Source organism: Etheostoma cragini, chromosome 12, assembly GCF_013103735.1.
Source record: "Etheostoma cragini isolate CJK2018 chromosome 12, CSU_Ecrag_1.0, whole genome shotgun sequence".
NCBI lineage: Eukaryota > Metazoa > Chordata > Actinopteri > Perciformes > Percidae > Etheostoma > Etheostoma cragini.
The window spans coordinates 13,105,115-13,125,125 of NC_048418.1; the positions used below are offsets into that span (position 1 = coordinate 13,105,115).

Below are 20,011 nucleotides of genomic sequence, written 5' to 3' on the forward strand. Positions count from 1 at the left end.
GCCATAATGCATCATATGGCTTTATGTGCACTGACACAACTGCGTAGTGACCCCATAATAAAACAAATATATGCAATCTGCACCTTGCCAATACGTGATGCATTAATCAATCATGTGATCTTTTACAGCAGCTTGTGCACATTTAGACATCAGGACAAAAGCTGACCTTTAGTTTAATAATGCTCCACGTATCTTAAAGTAGTATCTGTCCCACAAATTACCCCTATGTTGATCTCTGCCCTTGATACCCAGAACAAACGACCTGACAGCTTCCCAAGACAGTTATAGCTTCTGCTGTGCAGCTCTTTATAGCCCATGCTTCAACAATCTGCCTCAAGCCCAGGAGCCACACGATGGCGGTGTTTCATTGAGGAACATGGCCGTTAGCTGTTTCCTTGCAAACCTTAGAGGGGACAGGACAAAACCTGAATCCACCTCACATGAACAAATGAACAGAGAAATTGATTTGAAATTAATTTGATGTGACAGAGCATATGGAAAGCAATGAAGAAGGAGCTCATTAAATACAAAATATTACAGCAATACATTCCTTCAAAGAGGAGCCATCTTCGTCTTTTTCATGAGCAGTGACTCCTGATTCTGAATCTGATGTTGCCCTGGCTAAAGTGTGGCTAATTGCAAAAAAATCTGCATGCTAGTTGATTACATCCAAGATGTCTTTATATCAATCACTTGGACAAGAGAGAGTTGGAATGAAGATCATCTGCCAAGCTGACACATTGTGGCGTGGCAGCTTTCTGCACTGCTGCAGCCTGTCTGTCTGTTCGATCCTTTTTATTCACACGTGTGAATGACTCAGAGATTCCTGTAGTTAGGGACACTTTCTCACCACTGATTTGATTGGATCTGAAGGACAGGGCCACTCTTTGCCAGAAGACCATGGCACTAGGTGTGGGAATGCAGACCCTCACCCCAACTGCACCACAGTCAGCACCAAACCATCCTGCCCAAGAATATCATAAAAAAGCACATTTTGTGTCTGAGTCTGATGCCCAAACAGGGACCAAATAGGTTGCCAGAGCACCAGAATGAATAAAGACAGGTTCAGTGAAACCTGAGAATAGCTCTTTTATCTGTCATAAATATTTGATCTCTAAAAATAATTGACAGTAACTATAAAAAGTCCTTTACACTTAGAAATGTTATCTTCAACATTTTTTCAAAACTATATTTGTCACCCTAGCAAATGCCTTAATGGGTATGCAACCCTGTATTTAAATACACATGTATAATATAACATTAATTGACAAATAGAATAGACTGGAATGAAAAATACTATATTGTCTTGCTGAGGTATAAATGGACTGTATCACTAGTATTATCATTATTATTATTTCAATATTATCATTAATGTTTGAAACCTGAACAGACAAAACCATTAAGAAATCATTCACATTACTCATAACTGCGAACAAGGTGTTCCATGTTATGAAACAGGATGTGACTGGTTGAGAAGTTGAGAAAGGGATTCCTATTGGATTAAAGCAGGTTCATTCATTTACTTTGAGGTGTTTACTGTGTAACCCAATGGGCTGCCATGGAGACCACATGCTCTGGCAAGTGGAGATGGCTTATAGCCAAAGACCAGGGGCCTCTCCAGGAAACGGTAAAACACAGCGCAATAAGATATGCACATATTTTATCGTTCTTCATAGGAAGAAAAAACATTGTGTGTGTGTGTGTGCGTGTGTGCATGTGTGTACTCTCTATCACAAAACAACGCTTATTTTATCCAGTCACATATTTGCCTATACTATTTAAGTTTAGCTGTAGGATCATTCTCTTTACGGGGGCAGATGGTGAGCTACAGGGTAATCTCACTGGCTTCTTAATTAAAGCTAATTAATTGGTACTAGACAGTTTGTTCTGATTGCCTGAGGCTCTTCATCCATACCGCTGAAAACAGGATTTAGAAAGCTATTATTAAAGCTTTTGTGGATTCAAGCACATCTAATCCATGTCTTCTCTCACATGTCAGAGATATGGCAGCCATGACAAGTGCCTAAAATAGTGCAGGGATTCACAAAAGGACATCTAAAATTAATCATTTAATTTGATTACTTTTGGAAGCAATGTCACTCAATATACGTAACCTAAAGTTTTGTGGATTTGCGTAAACATTGTTCCAGGCTCTAGATATTTTGTATTATCTGTTCTTTGGGCAATAATTTAATAGCATACTTTTGCTAAGTACTTCTTAAATAAATTGCATTAAAAATAACTATACTGATATATAAGTCACAAAAGGTTTTATGAGCCATGAAGTTGTTAGGATTACTATAGTTTAATACAAAATGGCTGTTATATTCTGATGGTTTCCTCTTCTTCTCTTCCTTTCTTTGGTCCTGTCTGGCCTGTAGAACAATTTTAAACAACTGTGTGTGTGTAGGGAGCCCATAGAAATGAAATGGTAAAATACATTTTATTTCAATGAGAGAGCCTTTCTAAATAGTGTTGAGTTGAGTCAGATGCAAGACAGCAGATTCAACTGAAGAAAAATCAGAAAGTATCATATTGGATTAAATGTCCAATGTTGTTTATGTGTTTTTGTTTTTGTTTTTTTGCTTATAATTTTTTGTTTTATCATAAGATAATACTTTAGTTTTACCACAATGGGGAAATTCCCTTGTTACAGCAAAAATGTTCTACATAAAGAACAACAACAAACCAACAGACAAGCAAACAAACAAACAAACAAACAACAGACAAAATGCAAAAAGTACTGAATGAGTGTAAAGTGCAGAGTGACATTATATAAAAGATATTTTTAAGTAAAGTTAAGTGGCCATAGTACAAAAATATTGCAATGTAATTGCCTTTGGGTGACCCTGAACCCTATATGATCACATATGTCTCTTGCTACTGCAGCTCATCTCTACTACAGTGTGTACAAGACACTCACAAATGGTCATGTTGTTAGTGGGGGGTGGTACTTTACCGTGCATGTTTTTCTTCTTCAGAAATGTACTGAGATGTTGCTGGTTCGTCCTGGTCCTGTCATGCAGATCAGACTACAGACCTTCAGGACAACGGGTCGTCTCCCCTCGCAACACAGTCACATAACCGTTCTGCCTCCTTGAACCACAAGACCGCTTGTGTAAACATTATCTGTTTGACTTTTACTATACATGAAAGAACTCAAACATGAGCTGCATTATTTAGCACACACTGCTAATCCAAAATGTCCCTTAGGTACTGAACATAAGAGATGGAAAATATTGCAAGGTGGGACATGTACTAACCATACTTTGCCAGCCAGTAGCTGTCATCTCTCCTCTCACTCTTTCTTCTTCTCACTACTTTTTTTTTTTTTTTCTTAGTCTCTCTTTTGAATCCCCAGTGGTCTGGCCATTATTCTCTGTTTATGGTTTCTGCTTGGCTGACAGAGAGCTGTGGTGCGAGGCTCTGCCTGTGCAAAACGCACAGAGCCCCAGGACTGTGATGGATGGTGATGTGATACACTTACAACTAGGGCGTCTTTCTTTCTTACTGTGGAACATTTCATAATTGAGACATTGACCAGCAGTGTAAAAGTTGTCCGCTGGTGAGAAGCCAAGGTGATTTCTTGACGTTTCCTTTTCTTGTTATGAGCCTCCATTGTGGCTCAGAGTGTGGCAAACCTTGGTTCCAATACATTTAAAACCCACCCCTGAGTACATTCAATTATATGACCCTAAAGTGAAGCAGAAATTTGATTTTCACTAAAAGTAAAACTGCAATATTTGACCTCTCTTGTTCTTCTTTATGAGACTTACTAACCTTGTGAAGGGAAAAACGTTTTCACTCAATGGAACTCCTTCAGTTGCCACTTTCCCCCTGACTTACCAAAATGACACAGGCCATGGATTTCCTATCAACAGTACTGAAAACAGTCAAACTGGCAGTCGCATCAAATCCACAGCACAATAGCTTGCTGTGCCATCTCCTGTGAAACGTTAGCCTAACATTAAGTAATTTCTCCTCGAGGAAAATGGCCATAATTTCAGCCAACACAATAACATCTTCCTCCAACAGTACAACCAAAGACGATTTGCTGAGCCATTAGGCTGTGGTAATGAAATAAACACCAGTGTGAGAAATGATTTCTATCACTCCAGTCCCCATAGAGTCTGATTGGTATACAACAACAAACACATTCAAGCATCTTGACATCCAATTAGACTCGAGTCCAATCAGACGGACACTCTGTCAATGGTCTAGACATTTGTCCATTAAACCTCTGCATGACTCTGATACTCTGCACAGGGACCGCAGATGCAAATGAGCTATAGCTAACTCTGGCTCTACATTTGTTGTTGTTTTTGTGCACCCCAGTAAAATTTACTTATGAACTAAACTCCAAAACAACTAAGAAATGAAGGGTAAAAGGGTGATTTTAAGATGCCAGAACATACTGTTGAGCTTAGCTGTTATAGGCCAAATTAAATGAAGCGTTCCATATGACTCATTATTATACTTTCTTTAATTTAGGTGTTCACCTAAGGGACACTTACATTATATTTTTTGTGTGTGTGGATGTATGTATGTATGTGTGTGTGTGTGTGGGTGTGTGTGTGTGTCTGTGTGTGTGTGTGTGTGTGTGTGTGTGTTTGTGTGTGTGTGTGTAAAAATAAAAGAAAAGTAGTCATTTGTCTGTAAAATTGACCCTGTACCTCTGGCTATAGTTTTTGATTTTGCTAAACATCCCTGTCATTTGCAGAGGTTCATCTCAGATCTTTTGTGGTGATCTCAGCTTTTTGTGCTGTTTCAGACATTGCAGTATGTAAACTTGACCAGTCCTCACAGAGCATCATTGTCTAAATTACATCAAATAGGCTTTTTTACACAACAACTATTTCCTCCTGACATTGCAGAAGAAGCACAGTTGTAATTAATAATATTAAAATGATTCCACTCAGATTTCCTGTTCAAAGGTCCTGATACTGCACATGCTCACTTACTGGCGTAATGACTTACGGGACACTTAATGGAACTGAGCCATCGTTAATGTTATTAGTTAAACTTAGTTAAACCTCATTATTTTGTTTTCTTTTTCTTACTAACAGGGGCAAAGTCAAAAAGCCTAAGTCCCTATAGAAATATCACTAGATCATTATGCCAAGGACAACTGCCACACACTCATTCTAAACTATAAGAGCATTAAAAGCAGGAAGAGAAGGAAACCCAGTAAAACACGTTTAGAATACCTTTCTAACCGCAAACAAGCTAATATTCATGTTTTTGTGTTCATGGCAAGTGTTAAACTCCCAACTTGGACTAGCGTGGTGTACCGGAGCTAGACTTATAAATCCTGTCTCATGAAGCTTTTTTGCATAATATCCATCTCAGCATATGCTGAATACCAAGACATTGCAAAACAGAAATGCCAAATATATGTTTGAGGTAATTATAGGGTGGGAGGGTCTCCCCATCCCATCCGCCATCCAACTTACTGTATCTAAGTTGAATGATTTCAAGGTAAAAGCCCAGTGTTTACACTGTAGGATGTTTATCCAGCTTTTAATCACTGCATCATAGAGAGTAGGCTCGTAGTTTGGGAATGACAGCACATTAAATAACTACAGGCCTACCTTTGTTTTTGTTGTTGTTTTTGGTATGTGTACTTTTCCATTCTGCAGACCATTTCCAGAAATAAGTGTTACTACACAACAGTGCACACACTGTCTTTCTAAAAGCATCAGTCTGCCTCGAACTAGGCTACCTGAGCAGTTTGAGAGGCGCATCCTCCCTCTTGCTGACGTCACAGCAGCCAGTAGTTTGTCATCGCTGCACGAGCTCGGACTGCTGGAGATATCTGCGAGGAGGAGGAGCTGTCAAAGTTAGAGTTTCCCAGAGAAGGAAAAGTCTTTTACTAAACGAGGGGAAAAAAACAACCTAAAGATTTTTCAGTTTTGATGAAGCGGAATGTCGCGTGTTCTTCGCATGGAATGACACCTTCTCACCGGGAGCTTCAAAAACACGATGGCAACCCGTTTGGTGAAGTGGATCAGTCTCACCTCTCTCCTCTGCCTGGGCTGCTGTGTTCTGGCGGAAAGGAAAGGTATGTGGGGAGCTATTACAAAATGTACGTGGCGGGGCTGTAATGCTAAGCAGGCTCTCGCTTTCCTCTCTGCCTTTCCGACATTTCCATAAATCTCACAGAAAGTCACAGACCGCTCAAGAAGCCGCAGAGAAACTTGATCCAGCGTGGGAGAAAAAGTTTGTCACCGTCTCGCTGTGCTGTTCAGCCTGTGACCTGGTAAAAGTCCCAGTGAGGCTCTAACAGAGTTGAGCGTCCAGTGTCAACGCTGGATAGTTACTGATAACGAATGCGGTGGCGTGTGTGTTGTGGAAAAGTTAAAAGGAATTGTCCAAGTAGAAAACTGCGCAAATACGCGTGGCGATGACCAAAGTACGCACATTTGCACCACATTGATGAAGATGCTGCGGGGAGGGGGTGCGGATTGTGCAATACACTGGCGTTTTGCTTTATTTTATTTGTTTCTCCCTTTTTATTTAAAATATCTTTGATCTTTTTTGTGAGCAGAGTGAGCATCTTTGTCTATATACAGTGTTTGGCCTATTTCTTGGCAAAAATAGAACTATGCTGTCACCTTGAAACTAAAAGCTCTTTGATGTACCCACTAACAAGGCCTAAATTCTACACAAAACCTTGCCATGTTTTCCTCATTTAAGATTTCCCTATGTTGCCCACTCAGCTGTTTACATGTATTCATTTTTTTAAATATATATTTTGAGCATCCTCTTACATAATTTGACCAGTTTAAGTCTGGTCCTTAAAGGAAATTAGATACAAATGTGGAGACAGCCACTTCTTTCTACTTGCAAATGATATAAAGCAGAGAGTCTGGAAAGTGTGGTATGGAGTGAGGCTGTTGAAAGTATGAAAACAAGTGCTATAGTAGCAAAAACAGATTTCCTGGTTTGTCTTGCTCTCCTTATAATAGTGCTTTCTTTTGGCCTTGAAGTAAAGGTCACAGAAATCTTATTTTTGTTAAATGACATGGCATTGTTTTGACTGTTACTTCAGTGCTACGGTATCTTTATTTTTTATTTTTTAATAGCTGACATGTCAGTCTCACCTCACTGTGAGCAGAGGCAATATTTGAGATAGATTTGGCTGGAAAATAATCACAGGAAAGACTGCATCTCAGTGGCTTAATTAATTAAATGTTTTAATAAGATTAAAAAAAAAGTATAAAAGTATACACCACATGTAGTTTGAGTGACCAGACTTCATAATAAATGCCAGATGTCAGGCGAGAAAGTGACCAGAAGTATCACTTTACTCCCTAATTACTTTAACTTCCTCTCATGATTCATCATTGTCCACTCGTTGCACCGTTGTTCCTCCAGATAAACACAGTGGGTTCTGGGCCAGCTGCACACGTGCAAGTTGCTTCTTTCCCGTTTGCTCCAACAAGTAACAACCAGTGCCGGTTTTCAGAGAACCATAACAAGCAGAAGTGTTTGTGAGCGAAAAAGACAGAGTCCCTAAATATTTCTGGGCTTCTAAACAAACTAGCAGCACACATTTCATGCTGCAGCAAATCTCCCACAGTAAATAAGGATTTTAAAATTGTATTAAGACCCAAGAAGATTACAAATGAGCAGATGTAATGATAGTTACGGTATGTACAATTTGGTTTAATTACAGTTGATTTCCATTTCCAGGGAAATGTGAGCTCTGCCATATGGTCTGACAGTCTTAGCTGTTGTTGTTTTGTTTTTTTGGCCAGGGGCTAAGACAGATGTTTCTATGTGGCTCACATTTATTCCAAGCACACAGTATAGTAGCATACTAGTCAAAACTTACTTTGAACAAGACGTCAAACTCCATTTGCATTCTCCAAACTGAAACAGCCAAAAAAAACAAATGCTTGGATATTTGGGTCGTTTTACATCTTGATAAACGCACTCATTTTTGTTATTGATTAGAGAAAAAATAGCTGGCGGCTTCCACAACATTTTCATGGGGCTGTGACATCCAGTTCCATGGTCTGTCCAGTTTGCAATTGGTTAATCCATAAACTCAAAATAAACAATGAAAATGCATTTATGAGATAATCTTTAGGGGTCTGAAGTGGTTTTAAAAGCCTTAAGGAGAAGGATAATTTTCTCGGCTCACAAAGGAGCATGTAATCCTTTGTCTTATTCTGAAATAAAAAAACTGGGAGATCAGGGGTAGACTCTGTTTGACCTGAAGGTGTTTGTGTTGCTAGGAAGCAAGTGAGAACATCTGGTCGGCTGTTTACACTGCAAAGTGGCAAAATAATTTCAAGTTAAGAAAAACTTAAAATTGATGGAGATTATTTGGGTGAAAAATAAACCCCCTGGTGCATATTGTTCTATGTTTGGGTGATCTCTTGGGAATTTAGAGTGGTATGTGTTGCAGTTATCACTGTAAACTGCATGCGCACGCTGTGTGGGGATGGAAAACTCGACAGGTGCAACTAAGGGGCCCGTTTCTTCAGAGATTTATAACAGTACACAAAGTTTTAAACACTTCTGTACCCAATTATATCAAATGTGTTCAAAAATGAATGCCCAAATGTATTGCATGGTAACCAGAAGCTTTTATGGGAAAGACTTTAAGTCCTTTTGGAAAGTAATTTGAGATTTGCTAATGCACCTGACAGCAAGCAGCCTGTCCCACAGGAAGCCCACCTGTCTGTCCTCCACTCACCGCCAGTCTGCCTGGTGCACGGTGGTTTCTGTGGGAGCTGGACAAGACTTGCTAAATAATAGAAAAGCTTCTCGTCCCACACGCTGGAATGTTCAGTTTATTAACGGTCATCATCTGTAGGGAGGTTGTAAATAATGCCCACACCTTCACCCAGCAGCCAACTACAAGTAATAACTGTAGTGATTTATTTCACAGATGAAATGCTGAATGGTCTCAGAATCAATTGGACTCCTGCCTCCATCTGGAGTTTTACTGAAGAGATGATGATACAATTTTGTATCATACACTTGGATATTTCTTCTACCTTTTTAATGTAGAATGATTGCTTTTCCAAGCTGCCAAAGTACATACACAGATATATGGTGAACCTGCCTGACAGCCCTTCTAACTGGGCCCTGAGTTAACCTGTGGAAGATCAAACTAATCTCAGGGGCATGTCAACGGCTAAATCCTTAATCCTTAATGCGATGCTCCCCAGCTTGCTTTGGCCCCAGGATAAACCTGCTTAAATATCAATATGCTTTTTCAGATTTAAAGGACAACACCAACTTATTGGGACTTTAGCTTTTTCTATAACCCCCAGAGTTAGACAAGTCGATACACACCCTTCTCATCTACGTGTGTGCGGTAACTCTGTCTGACGCCCCAAGCATTAGCTTAGTCTAGCAAAGATCCTGCAGGTAACTGGTTCCAACCAAGGGGGTAAGCCTCTCCTTTTTAAGCGTAGCTCCCATGGCGCCATTTTAATTCTACAAAGCCATCATCTACAGTTTAGCATCCCATTGACTGCCATTCATTTTGGCGCCACTTTGACAGAGAATAACTCTACATCTGAAGCGTTTCAAGACTCTATTTATCCGTTGTTTACTTCTAAAGAAACACAATAATGTATAAAAGGCTCCATTACCTTGTACCTCACGTCATGGCTCCGTAGCAAACGTTTTTGTAAAACTAGGCTAACAATTGCATCATAACCACGCAACTTACTGTCGCATAGTCAACAAATCACCGTGTTGCCAGGAGAAGCTCGCAGACAGTTTGGACTTCCATTAGCTGTTTTCTTTTATTATCACACGCCCATGTTTATACTGATGCTTGATTGTAATAAAGCATCAAAAGAGAGAAGTTGTCTCCGTCCGTGATTTAACAGACACACCTGGGGCCAAGTTGGAAACCAGAATCAGCTTTAAATACAGTCCTTATCTCGTCCTCACTAAATTTAAAATAATTTTACTGGAGTTAGTTATTATTTTTGCGTCATCAATACCAAATTGATTCTAATTGGATGGGAATATACACAGACTCACAAAATCACAATTTAATTCATATCTTGCCACTCAGTCAGAATCTTAGTGACCTGGAGTCCCAGTCCCTGTCACAATAAATAAGCTATATGTTTTAGGCCTTTTGGCAGACAGCCATTTAAAATGTAGCCAATGGCACATAAATAACCTTTTCTCCATGTCCACTGTAGTTTCTCAGCGTGCTCTTTAGTAACACCTGTCTTGTCCAGGTAGCTTTGTCATTTGCAAAACAACTTTTACTTTTATACTTTAAGTACATTTCCAAGCCTGTACTTTGTTACTTTTACTTGAGTAAAGAAGTTAAATCAGTACTTCTACTTTTTTAGCAAAGTATTTTTTAACACAATTATCTGTACTTCTATCTGAATACGGGAAGTGAGTAATTTTGCCATCTCTGGTCACATGAGACACAGCCATATTCTAATCGCATACTAACTGGGAACTATATTCTCAGAAAGGCAAAGCACTGGGCGGAGTGATTACATAGTCCGTTAAAGAAAAAGTGATTAGCGCTACACCAAAAAGCACAGCAGCAAGATTCATCAGTCAGCGTTTTGGATTAGAATTCTATGAAACCTCATGGTATTACCTGGTCTTTCTGAGAATATAGTTCCCAGATAGTATGCAGTAAGAATATGGCTATGTCTCATGTGGTTATTTGTATACCCTGTAAATCAGAACATGTAAATAGCAACATGTTGGCGTTATTTTGTCACTTATTGGGAGCAGTTGGAACCAGTTACTTGCAGGATCTTTGCTAGCCTATTGATATAAATATATATGTATATGTGTGTGAAGTCCAGCTACATAATTTCTGCAGTTAAATGTGCTTTCACACCTGCAAAAATGGAGCTGAATCATGACAAAATTTCACTCCTGCTGTGCATTTCAGCATCCTGCGTAAGTGCTTTTCCCTCTGTTGTGTTGGGAATCTCACAAGCCAGGTTTGCTCCTCAGTCATCTATTTTTTTCCATCACTTTTGGAAAACCAGGCCTTTTCTTTTCATTAAAACCCACTCTCTGGGATTAGATGGATGTCTGTAGTGAAATATATGTTATGATCCTGTGTAATCCTAGAATCTCTAGTCTGCGTTTCATGGTCCAGAGTGGCCCATGTGCTACTACTACTGCTGCTGCTGCTGCTGCTGCGTCTTGCTGGTCTTCTGATGACCTTCCCAGACTTCCATCTGCTGCAACCATTGTTGGAAATATTGCTTTTTGGTGTGGGCCGTAGGAGCTGGAAGATCATTTCTTGCCGCCCTCCCTCCCCGCTTTGATAAATTGCACCATGTCTGAGCGGTAGAGATTTTAGAGAGCTGCTAGTGAGGTGTAGGATTTTGGTTTCACTCTGGGACAATAGTGCCTCTGTAGAGGGCAGGTTATCTGGCAGTACTGATACTTTGTAGAGTAACCGAGATCTGTGCCGTGTAGCACATGCACCCGAGGCTAGACGTGTATGTCATCCAGAGGAAACACAGAAGTGAAGCAACTTTTGTTCTTCTTCTTACTTTTAACCATAGAGACACATCAATATACAATAAATCTATTGTGTAGCCCTAAAAATCTGGTAATTATGTGTCTGGCATTGCTGCTTTTTAGTCTAAACAAACCACAAACAATAAACTGTCATGTATTGTTACCACATCTGCCATGAATATTTAACAAGTTAAGAAATACTCCCTTCTATATCACTGATTTTAATTATTAAAAACTTTTTTTTGGCATCTTATCCAAAGTAAACCAGTGTTTATTGTGTTATGACTGGAGCTACTAAAATCCATTCTTTAGTTTGTATACATCCACTGAGAACCTAGCATGGCATAAGCGAGTGAATGTGGTTACTCATTGAACTGATTTGCGTCCTTTGTTTGTACATGGTAACAAAGAGATCTGCTGAATATAAGGCCTTTCCATGATCCCGTGGCTATGCATGGCGTCTCCAGTGGAAAGAGACCCAGGAAATCAGGTTGGAAAAAATGCCTTCTGCTATCTTCCCATCTCATTAGATGCAGTGTCGTGTTAAAAGGGAAAAGAGGCCACAGCTCCAAATGAGTTAATAAGCCTTTCTATGTATGTCTGTCTCCTAAAGGATTTTGATTTAGAAGTAGAAATTCTCATTTAGTTTGGAATGTACAATATATTGATAGATCATTTGTGTTTTTTAAGGTGTCTCAACTGTCAAATTGGAAAAAGAATGAAATCAACAAACATTTGTATAAATAAAATAAATAAAAAATCCGTCAACACAAAATTAAAATTGTCATTATTATTATCATTATGTTATAGTACATTAAACATCATTAGGTTTGATTATTGGTTATAAAATGCCAACCAAACAATCAAGAAGTCAAGAAAAGAGTACAGTTTAATGAAGAAGTTAGTTTAGAACTTAAATGCATAGTATATTAAGCATCCTCATAGAAACATATTGATGCATTCCATCATTTTTATTTTTTTTATCTTAACTTGCTGGATGTTTATAGTATGTACACCTGTAAACAAGTTTTAGGTCACAGTGGACAGTGGAAAAGTTGTAAATGAACACAAATGCTTGACTTAGTTTTAGCTCAATGTAGGGGTGAAAATAGTGTTCTCTTTTGGTTTGGCTGGTTGGTAGATGTTTGCCAACGCACAAACTCTCCACCTTTTACAGCAACTGAAACATTTCTTACCAAATGATTTGAATGAATTACTTGTTTTTCATGTGTTTGACAAAGCAGTAAGAAATGTTAAAGAGATGGGCAAGGGGTGGTGCACGGTTTAATGGAAGAATTGCCACAAAAGAGAGAAAAACAGGAAAGTCGAGGATACACGAACAAACCCATCAGAGGGACAGGGTGAGATCTTTGACTTTTGTATCAATTCCCTCCCTTAATCACTCATCCAAAAGGACTCCATCTGTTCTTTCTAGTTGGTTTTGCTTCACTTAGGCATTCAAATTGGAGTTGAAAGTTTCTCCGCATCATACCCTAGACCTTCCGTAGGTGTGTCATCTTCTCTATTGACCTAAGGGTCATTCTGAAGAGCAATGTTTTGAACGGTGATCGACCAAAGGAGGAATCCCCTACAGGGAAGGGAACAATAGCTTCACAAACATATCTCCATCTCAGAGTATTTTTGAAGAAAGCATTGGTTGAAGGGTGGTGGCTGATCTCTGAAACGTGCTTCCCTAATAACATTTAGCCTTTTCCTGTGTGGTCCATTAGCCAAGTAACCTAAATGATGCATTTTAAGCTGTGACTCACTGTTAGTGGCTTGGGCCTTGTGGAACATTATGGCAAATTTATTCAATTTTTGTAAATTAATTCTTGCATTTGTCAAAAGCAATTGGGATGGAGATCCAGGATGTTTAATTTGTAATCCTTTTTGCAGTTAAAAGAATGGGGGAGGGTTTCTGGTTCTGGCCTCACATCCTGACTAAAAGGATGTATGAGCTCTTTAACAGATTTAACCTGAAGGGTTAGGCTGTTTTTCGTTAGTTTGAATCGGCTCTGGTCTAGTCTATTGCTTAAATTTTTCGCTTTTCCACACGTGACTGACATTGAAGTAAAATTGACTTAAATTTACTGCGGCTGAGTAGCTACTTCACTTGGGGTTAAGGGTGAATATCTTCAAATCAAAAACTGTCTAGTTCATTGATTCAATTCGTAATTATATATAGGCATAGTTTTCATCGCTTGACTACTTATGTAGTAGTAGTATTTTCTTTGCCAATGTTATTATGGCATTACATGCTTCAATGCAAGGGCGTGGTAGAGTGTCAATAAAGACCTACTGTGACTTTCCAGTATTAAAAATATAGTAGTGTCGAGTATTACCTAGTTTAATTGAAGGATTTTTTCTTGTTTACTGTTTGTGGACTCGGCTGTATACTGTTTCCTTGGCAAGGAAAATACAACCCAGTTCAATGATGGTATAACCTTTTATCTTGCTTTGAGGGACACTTGAATGCCAGCATTAAGAGAAGAATGGCTTGCTAACTTGTTGATTTGATTTGCACTGCATGTGCAAAAGAAAATAGGAAACTTGCTTCACAGAACATCTACAGACATGTACTTGTTAACTGATACCTGTATTGCCTCCAGGTTTCGTCTAGTCTAGACCCCCTGTCACATCTTTGAATGGGCCTGGTATTGACAAGTTGCAGAGTGAATAGCTTGAATTCTCAACTTACAGTGTACCTATTGTGGGAAGCTCCCCTAGGCTTCCTAACAGGAGTGTCTCCTATAGAAAATCTTAATATGGCTGAAAATTAGCAAAATACATAGTGGGTGGGTGGCCAAATAAGATAATGAGACAAGACGCATGACTGAAAAAACATACACAAAGAAAAAAAGGAAAGTGCATAAGACAAATCAGCCCTCATCCAGCTCTGTGGCTCATGTGTAAACCAAACTTGAATGAATGTCTCCTTCACAGCAGAAACCCTAAGTCTTTGGACAAAGGGTTCTTTATTAAGAACTTTGTCGTCTTCTTTGACACAGGCTTATCTGTCTTCCTTGACCTTAACTTGCCATGTAGACATGACTTTACAGCCCTGTGTCAACACTGATGAGAAAGGCATCCTGAATGCTAAACGTTATGAAGGCTGCAAGGGTACAATAATCCATTTAGCATCTAATCCAACACACAAATATCAGTAGAGAAAAATAGCTTATTAAAGGGGTATCAAGACTAAGACTAGATTTCTTAAGTTGTCACAATTCATCTTGAGGAGAATGTTAATGTCTTCACCAAATTTCATGGCAATCTATGCAATAGTTGTGAAGACATTTAACACAAAACCACCTCATGGTAGCACTTGTGGAAAAGTCAGGGAATGACTAAAGTCGGTAGGATTTACCCCCTGGGAACCATGAATGCCTGTGGAAAATTGAATTCCAAACTAACCAGAAAAAAATAAATACCGTTTGGTCAAAGTCCTTAGGATTCATCTCATCTGCAGCAATTTTATGTTGCAATTAATCAAATAGTTGTTGAGATATTAAATATCTTAATCTTGATCTATACTAAAGTGGTGGACCAACCAACCAACTAACGGATATTGCTATCTCTAGAGCCATGCCACTAGTGTGGCATAAAGAAATGCTCTATAAATGCTTGATTAAATATTTTCTACATGCCAAAGGTTTGTCTCTTCAAGAAATTGTCAACAAAAAGGACACAACAAGTTATCTTCTTATAGACCAGTGTAGTATAATTCTGGCAAGCAAATAACAGACGTCCATCGTCATGACACAGCTGTCTTAATTACGACAACAATGGTGATAGGGCTGCTGGCAATGTATTGTGGCGGGGTGTGTTAGAAAAGGAAAAGAAGATGTCAGCCCTTCTCTCGCCATATTTCATTATTTTACAAGCCAACATCATTTCTCAGGGACTTCATCAGCATTGTAAAACATATTTCAACCAAGTCATTTATAGACAAGATGACAACATTGTTCATAATAGTGTAGCGGTTGCAAGGCTCAGCTACAGAGTTGGTCTGTGATTGTTTAACTCCCGGAGCACTAAAACATAATGCGCTTTAAACACAACACACTTCCTGTAGTACCTTTTCTAATTACCTAGTAAGTTTCAACTACACACAGGCTTCACTGAGCTCAGATTTAATTTCCTGGTGGGACTTTGAGCTGAACATCTTCATTACCATGTTTTCATAATTAAAGCCAGAGGCTTGTAAAGAGAAGGAATTCTGCTTGCTTCACCTGCAATGTTTCCCTACTTAAAAAAAGGCGGAACTGATCCTTTTATTGCCTTATTGCCCACTAAACCATTACTGAAGGCCATATATTATAAGATTTTTCTCATGCATTGCATCATATTACAGCCCCATCACACTTAAAGCATCATTGATAAATGATTATTATCTGCTACTCTCCTTTCATTTTCATAACAAACCACTTCAGCTTGATAGCTTTGTAGCTAGGTGCAGAATGGTTTCCTTGGTAGAAATACCCTGGAGTGCATAGTTGGACTAGTGCCAAGCAGTAAGGATTAGCCCTCTGGACCTGCAGTATATCCACCGCATTGACAACATCTTCCTGAGCTGATTAGAAGATTTTTTAATATGAATGCACTTGTTTAGTTTTTATCCTGGTATTATTTTAATAATCAGGCACCCATACAATTTCCAAAAGATAAAAAATACTCAAGATCTAATTGGGTTTTTGGGTCAAAGGGCATATACAGTAAACAACCCATGAAACTTGATTTCATAAACAGTCAAGCAGAGAGGATTTGAAATGTGCATGTCAGACTGGCAGGAGAAAATTTCTTTTTCTTTTTCTTCTTTCTTTCTTCTGGCTTGGTAAGTCAGCATTTTGTATAATTTTTAAGCACTGATGTTTAATCCTAGAGAAACTCATCTGAAATGTCCAAGATTTATTCTTGGTTATAAATGCTTGGCATCTGTTGGTCGGTTGAAAAACCTCCAAAAGGAGATCCAAAATTTTTAATTGAACTTGCCAACTACTATTTCCAAGGAAGAAGGAACTTTCTGTTCAACGTGTTTGTAATAGTTGTATGGTGTAATTTAAACCCACATATTTCATCCCAATATAAAAGTAGTTATTGCATTAAAGTTGGTAGTTCTTTTGTCTACTATTTAACTAGTAACTGGAAAATGTTCCTAATTTTTCTCTTGGTTGGACATTGGATAACGTTGGATAATGTTGGAAATATTTATCCTGGCTCATAAACCAATTGGCCAGGGTCCTACAGCAATGTAGCTGATAGTGAGGAAAAGGGTCTAGCCTGCCAAGCCTGATGCCTTTGATGAATGATGCAAAGCAGCCAGGCCTTACTGTAGGTTGTGCAAAAGCCCCTCTGTGTCTCTGTAGTGAGGGGGCGGCCTTCAAACAACCGCCCTCCTCAGTCAAAATCATCTTAAACAAGCTAAAGCATTGTTTTGGAGCTTTGTTAACCATGTGTGCTGTGCTTTTTTTGTCATGAACAGGAAGAGCACCCGCACGTTAACAATGGATGAAATATGAGCCGCAGGCTTGTGGGAGAGGTGTTTGATGAAAAACTAGCACCATTTTCTGTCAGTTGTTGCATTTCACACTATTCTAGGGTCGATAGAATTATTTTGAAAATACTCAGAAGATTATAACATTGCATTGTGGGGCCCCAAGTACTTGGCAGCGGCAACCCTTTGCATTTCAAACATTTCAGTTTGATATGTCATCAGGAAGACGTAGCTAAATTCTTACAAGCTTTCCCGGGCAAATTAAATTGGTCATGCTTTTGGTGAGTACAACGCAAGATGTAACAAAATACCTCTTCACAGTGTTAAAAATGATGAGAGCTCCTCTGCTGTCCATACAAATTCCCCAAGCTTTGTTTGTCCCTGACTTTGCCCTTTGTCAGTGTGGATGAGGAAGAAACTACTCATCAGTAGATTTAAGGGCCTGCTGATGTTAAAACCAGAGGTTGAAATGGTGAGTAAGTGCTGAGCAACAGAGTAAAGCTTACTAATGCAAACCCCAGGGCTTTTGTAGAATATTCCTTTTATGGGGTCTCTGTGTGAAGACTCCAGCGGGGCAGTTGAGACATGACTAAGGCAGAAACAGAGTTGTTGGCAGGCAACGCTGCAAAGCAGCGGTTGGACCTACACTGAAATGAATCTGTCAGCAATTGGGCTAAAAATAAGAAACCCTTAAGCAGAAAGGCTGCCTCAAGGAGTCTCTATCTCCTTTTGTTTAGATGAAGTGAGGAGTCCAGAGAGTGAGAGTTATCTGTCCTCTCTGTCGATGTGTTTCAGTACGGGCCTGCTGCTCTGCACTGGGAATGCTTAAACCAACAGGGGATTCCCAAATCACAGCTGCTTTCTCCTGCTGGAATGATGTGTGAAATGTGTGGGTTTCTTCGCTTGTGGTTGTTGTTTTTCTTTCTCTCTTCCTCCACTCTTCTTTTCCAGGCATGGCTTAGTGACAGTTGGAGGAGGGGGGCGGGGGGCATTTAGCAATGAGTTAGCAGCAGTGCGCTCGCCGCCCACTCCCTCTCCAGTCTTCCTCCAGTGCTTCCTGTGGGATTGAAGAGGAGTATGGTTTTAACAGGGAAGGAGAAAGAGGAAAAAAGAGGGGAGTTGGGGGGTTGTCTTGGCTAGCATTGGTTTCAATAGGGAGAATGTCTGGATGTCCAAGAGGAAGTGGGTTGAATGTTGGAACATTTCAGGAGAATGGTGGGTGCATTATTGGAATTTAAATGGGACTGGGGCTAACAGAGGTTGTGTGAGTTTTAGGGTAACAGGAGTGTAATTGTTTTGTGCCTTTTTAAGGACCAATGGACTTTTCAACTGGGCATGCGGTAGAGTTGTCTGACTAGCGATATGTGTTGCTTGATTCTGGCACATTTTTGATTCTTGCACATTGTTGAACTCCCATTCTGTATATATTCAAATATTTGTTCTTAAATTGTATTATTAACTCTATAATTATTTCATGTATATTGTATGTACATATATTGTATCCCAGTATTTCATTTATGTTTATATTCTTTGCTGTGTGACTGATTTTGCCGCTGTAAACACCATCATTTGCTATTTTTTGGGATCAAAAAATATCTATCTATTTATCTATCTATCTATCTATCTATCATTTGGGCCATCGTGTTGGGCCCCTCATATATCGGTCACAGCTGAAGAGTAATAGGAGTGCAGCTGTGTTTAACTAACTCCCAAATAAATCAAGTTACTGCCCAGTAATTTATGCCTTTCTCAATGTATCTTGATTTATGGCTTATTTCTTTCTTCAGTCTAGGAAATCACTATTGGGTAATGAATGCATCATTGACAAATGGGCAGTGTGTGGATTATTCACAACAGTAGCTCAAATGATAGCCAGCATGAATACATTGAAATGTCTCTCTGATTTACCTCAGGTTGTATGTAGGTTTGCTTTTTTTTTGCCCATCTTTTGATATATTTATTTCTTGAGATTTCTGCCTGCACCCCAATACAATGGAGGTGAAAGCAACTTAGTTTGTCAGGCTCCCAACTTGGAAAAAAACACATTATTGATATACTGCCCTGAACATTTACCTGATGTAGACTTTATATTATATTATATTATATTTATATGCTCTATAGTCATTTAAACCCAAGAATTTCAGAAGGATTTTGCTCTAAAGGTCTTGATTCTGGCTTTTTAAATGAGGTATTATACTGGACTACTTTATATGCTTTTAAGTCTAAGAAATGCTGTATGCAGGAGTATGAGTATACATACTGTATTCCTGTGTTTGTGCTGAACCTAAATCCACGGTTTCCTCTCACTGAGTTGGAGAGTAAACATATGATGGGCCCAGCCACAGGGATCTGGAGTGTTTCACTGACAGGAGCACAGAGTAAACATTAGCCTTTTTGGTCTTTATTTGGTCACTTTGCTGAGCTCTTAACAGACCCAACTTCACTGACTGAGCTCAAAGTCAGGCAGGGCCAGTGAGCATGGTCCCAGGGCTTGAGCTGTTTAGAGGAAATGTGACGTATTCACTGGGCTGATCATTTGCTTGTGTTCTACAGCTGGTCACTTCAGTATTTTGGCCCCTTTGCTAGCTTTCAGGGAAAGGTCAGCCACGTTCATACATCAAGTGTTAGGCTTTAACACGCCCTTTACACAGTTTGACCCACAGCCGGCTGCTGTGTCCCACATCTATATCTCGTTTAGCTAAACCACAAACCGCTCCAGACTCTCCTTTTTTTCTCCGTTTCTCTCTCAGTTTTTCATCAGTTCTTTTTCCCCTGTACATGAAGTTAAATTCAGATTGTCTTTCTACCCTGGAGACAACAATCCGCTACCATCTGGTTCAGCATTGCAGGGTAGCCGCCTGGAACTGACCTTGTTCAAAGATCAACTTCCTGTGATGTCAAAGGGACTTGTGTTGCTGCAATCACTGGGGATAGGGAGGGAAAGTAAGTGTGTGTGTTTGTGTGTGTGGAGAGGGGGGGGGGGGGGGGTGTAAATCCCCTCGTCCTTACTGGCCCCTTTTTGTCTTTTTC

At 39.4% G+C, this 20,011-nt stretch overlaps 1 protein-coding gene across 1 annotated transcript in view; it reads left to right on the plus strand.

The window, feature by feature from the left end:
- Window positions 1–5,781: 5,781 nt before the first annotated feature.
- Window positions 5,782–20,011, plus strand: part of egfra (epidermal growth factor receptor a (erythroblastic leukemia viral (v-erb-b) oncogene homolog, avian)) — a 38,376-nt gene continuing 24,146 nt past the window's right edge. The window contains exon 1 of the mRNA XM_034888008.1: window positions 5,782–6,061. Within this exon, the coding sequence (XP_034743899.1) occupies window positions 5,983–6,061 (79 nt within the window). The 5' untranslated portion in view covers window positions 5,782–5,982. The remainder of the gene's footprint in view (window positions 6,062–20,011) is intronic.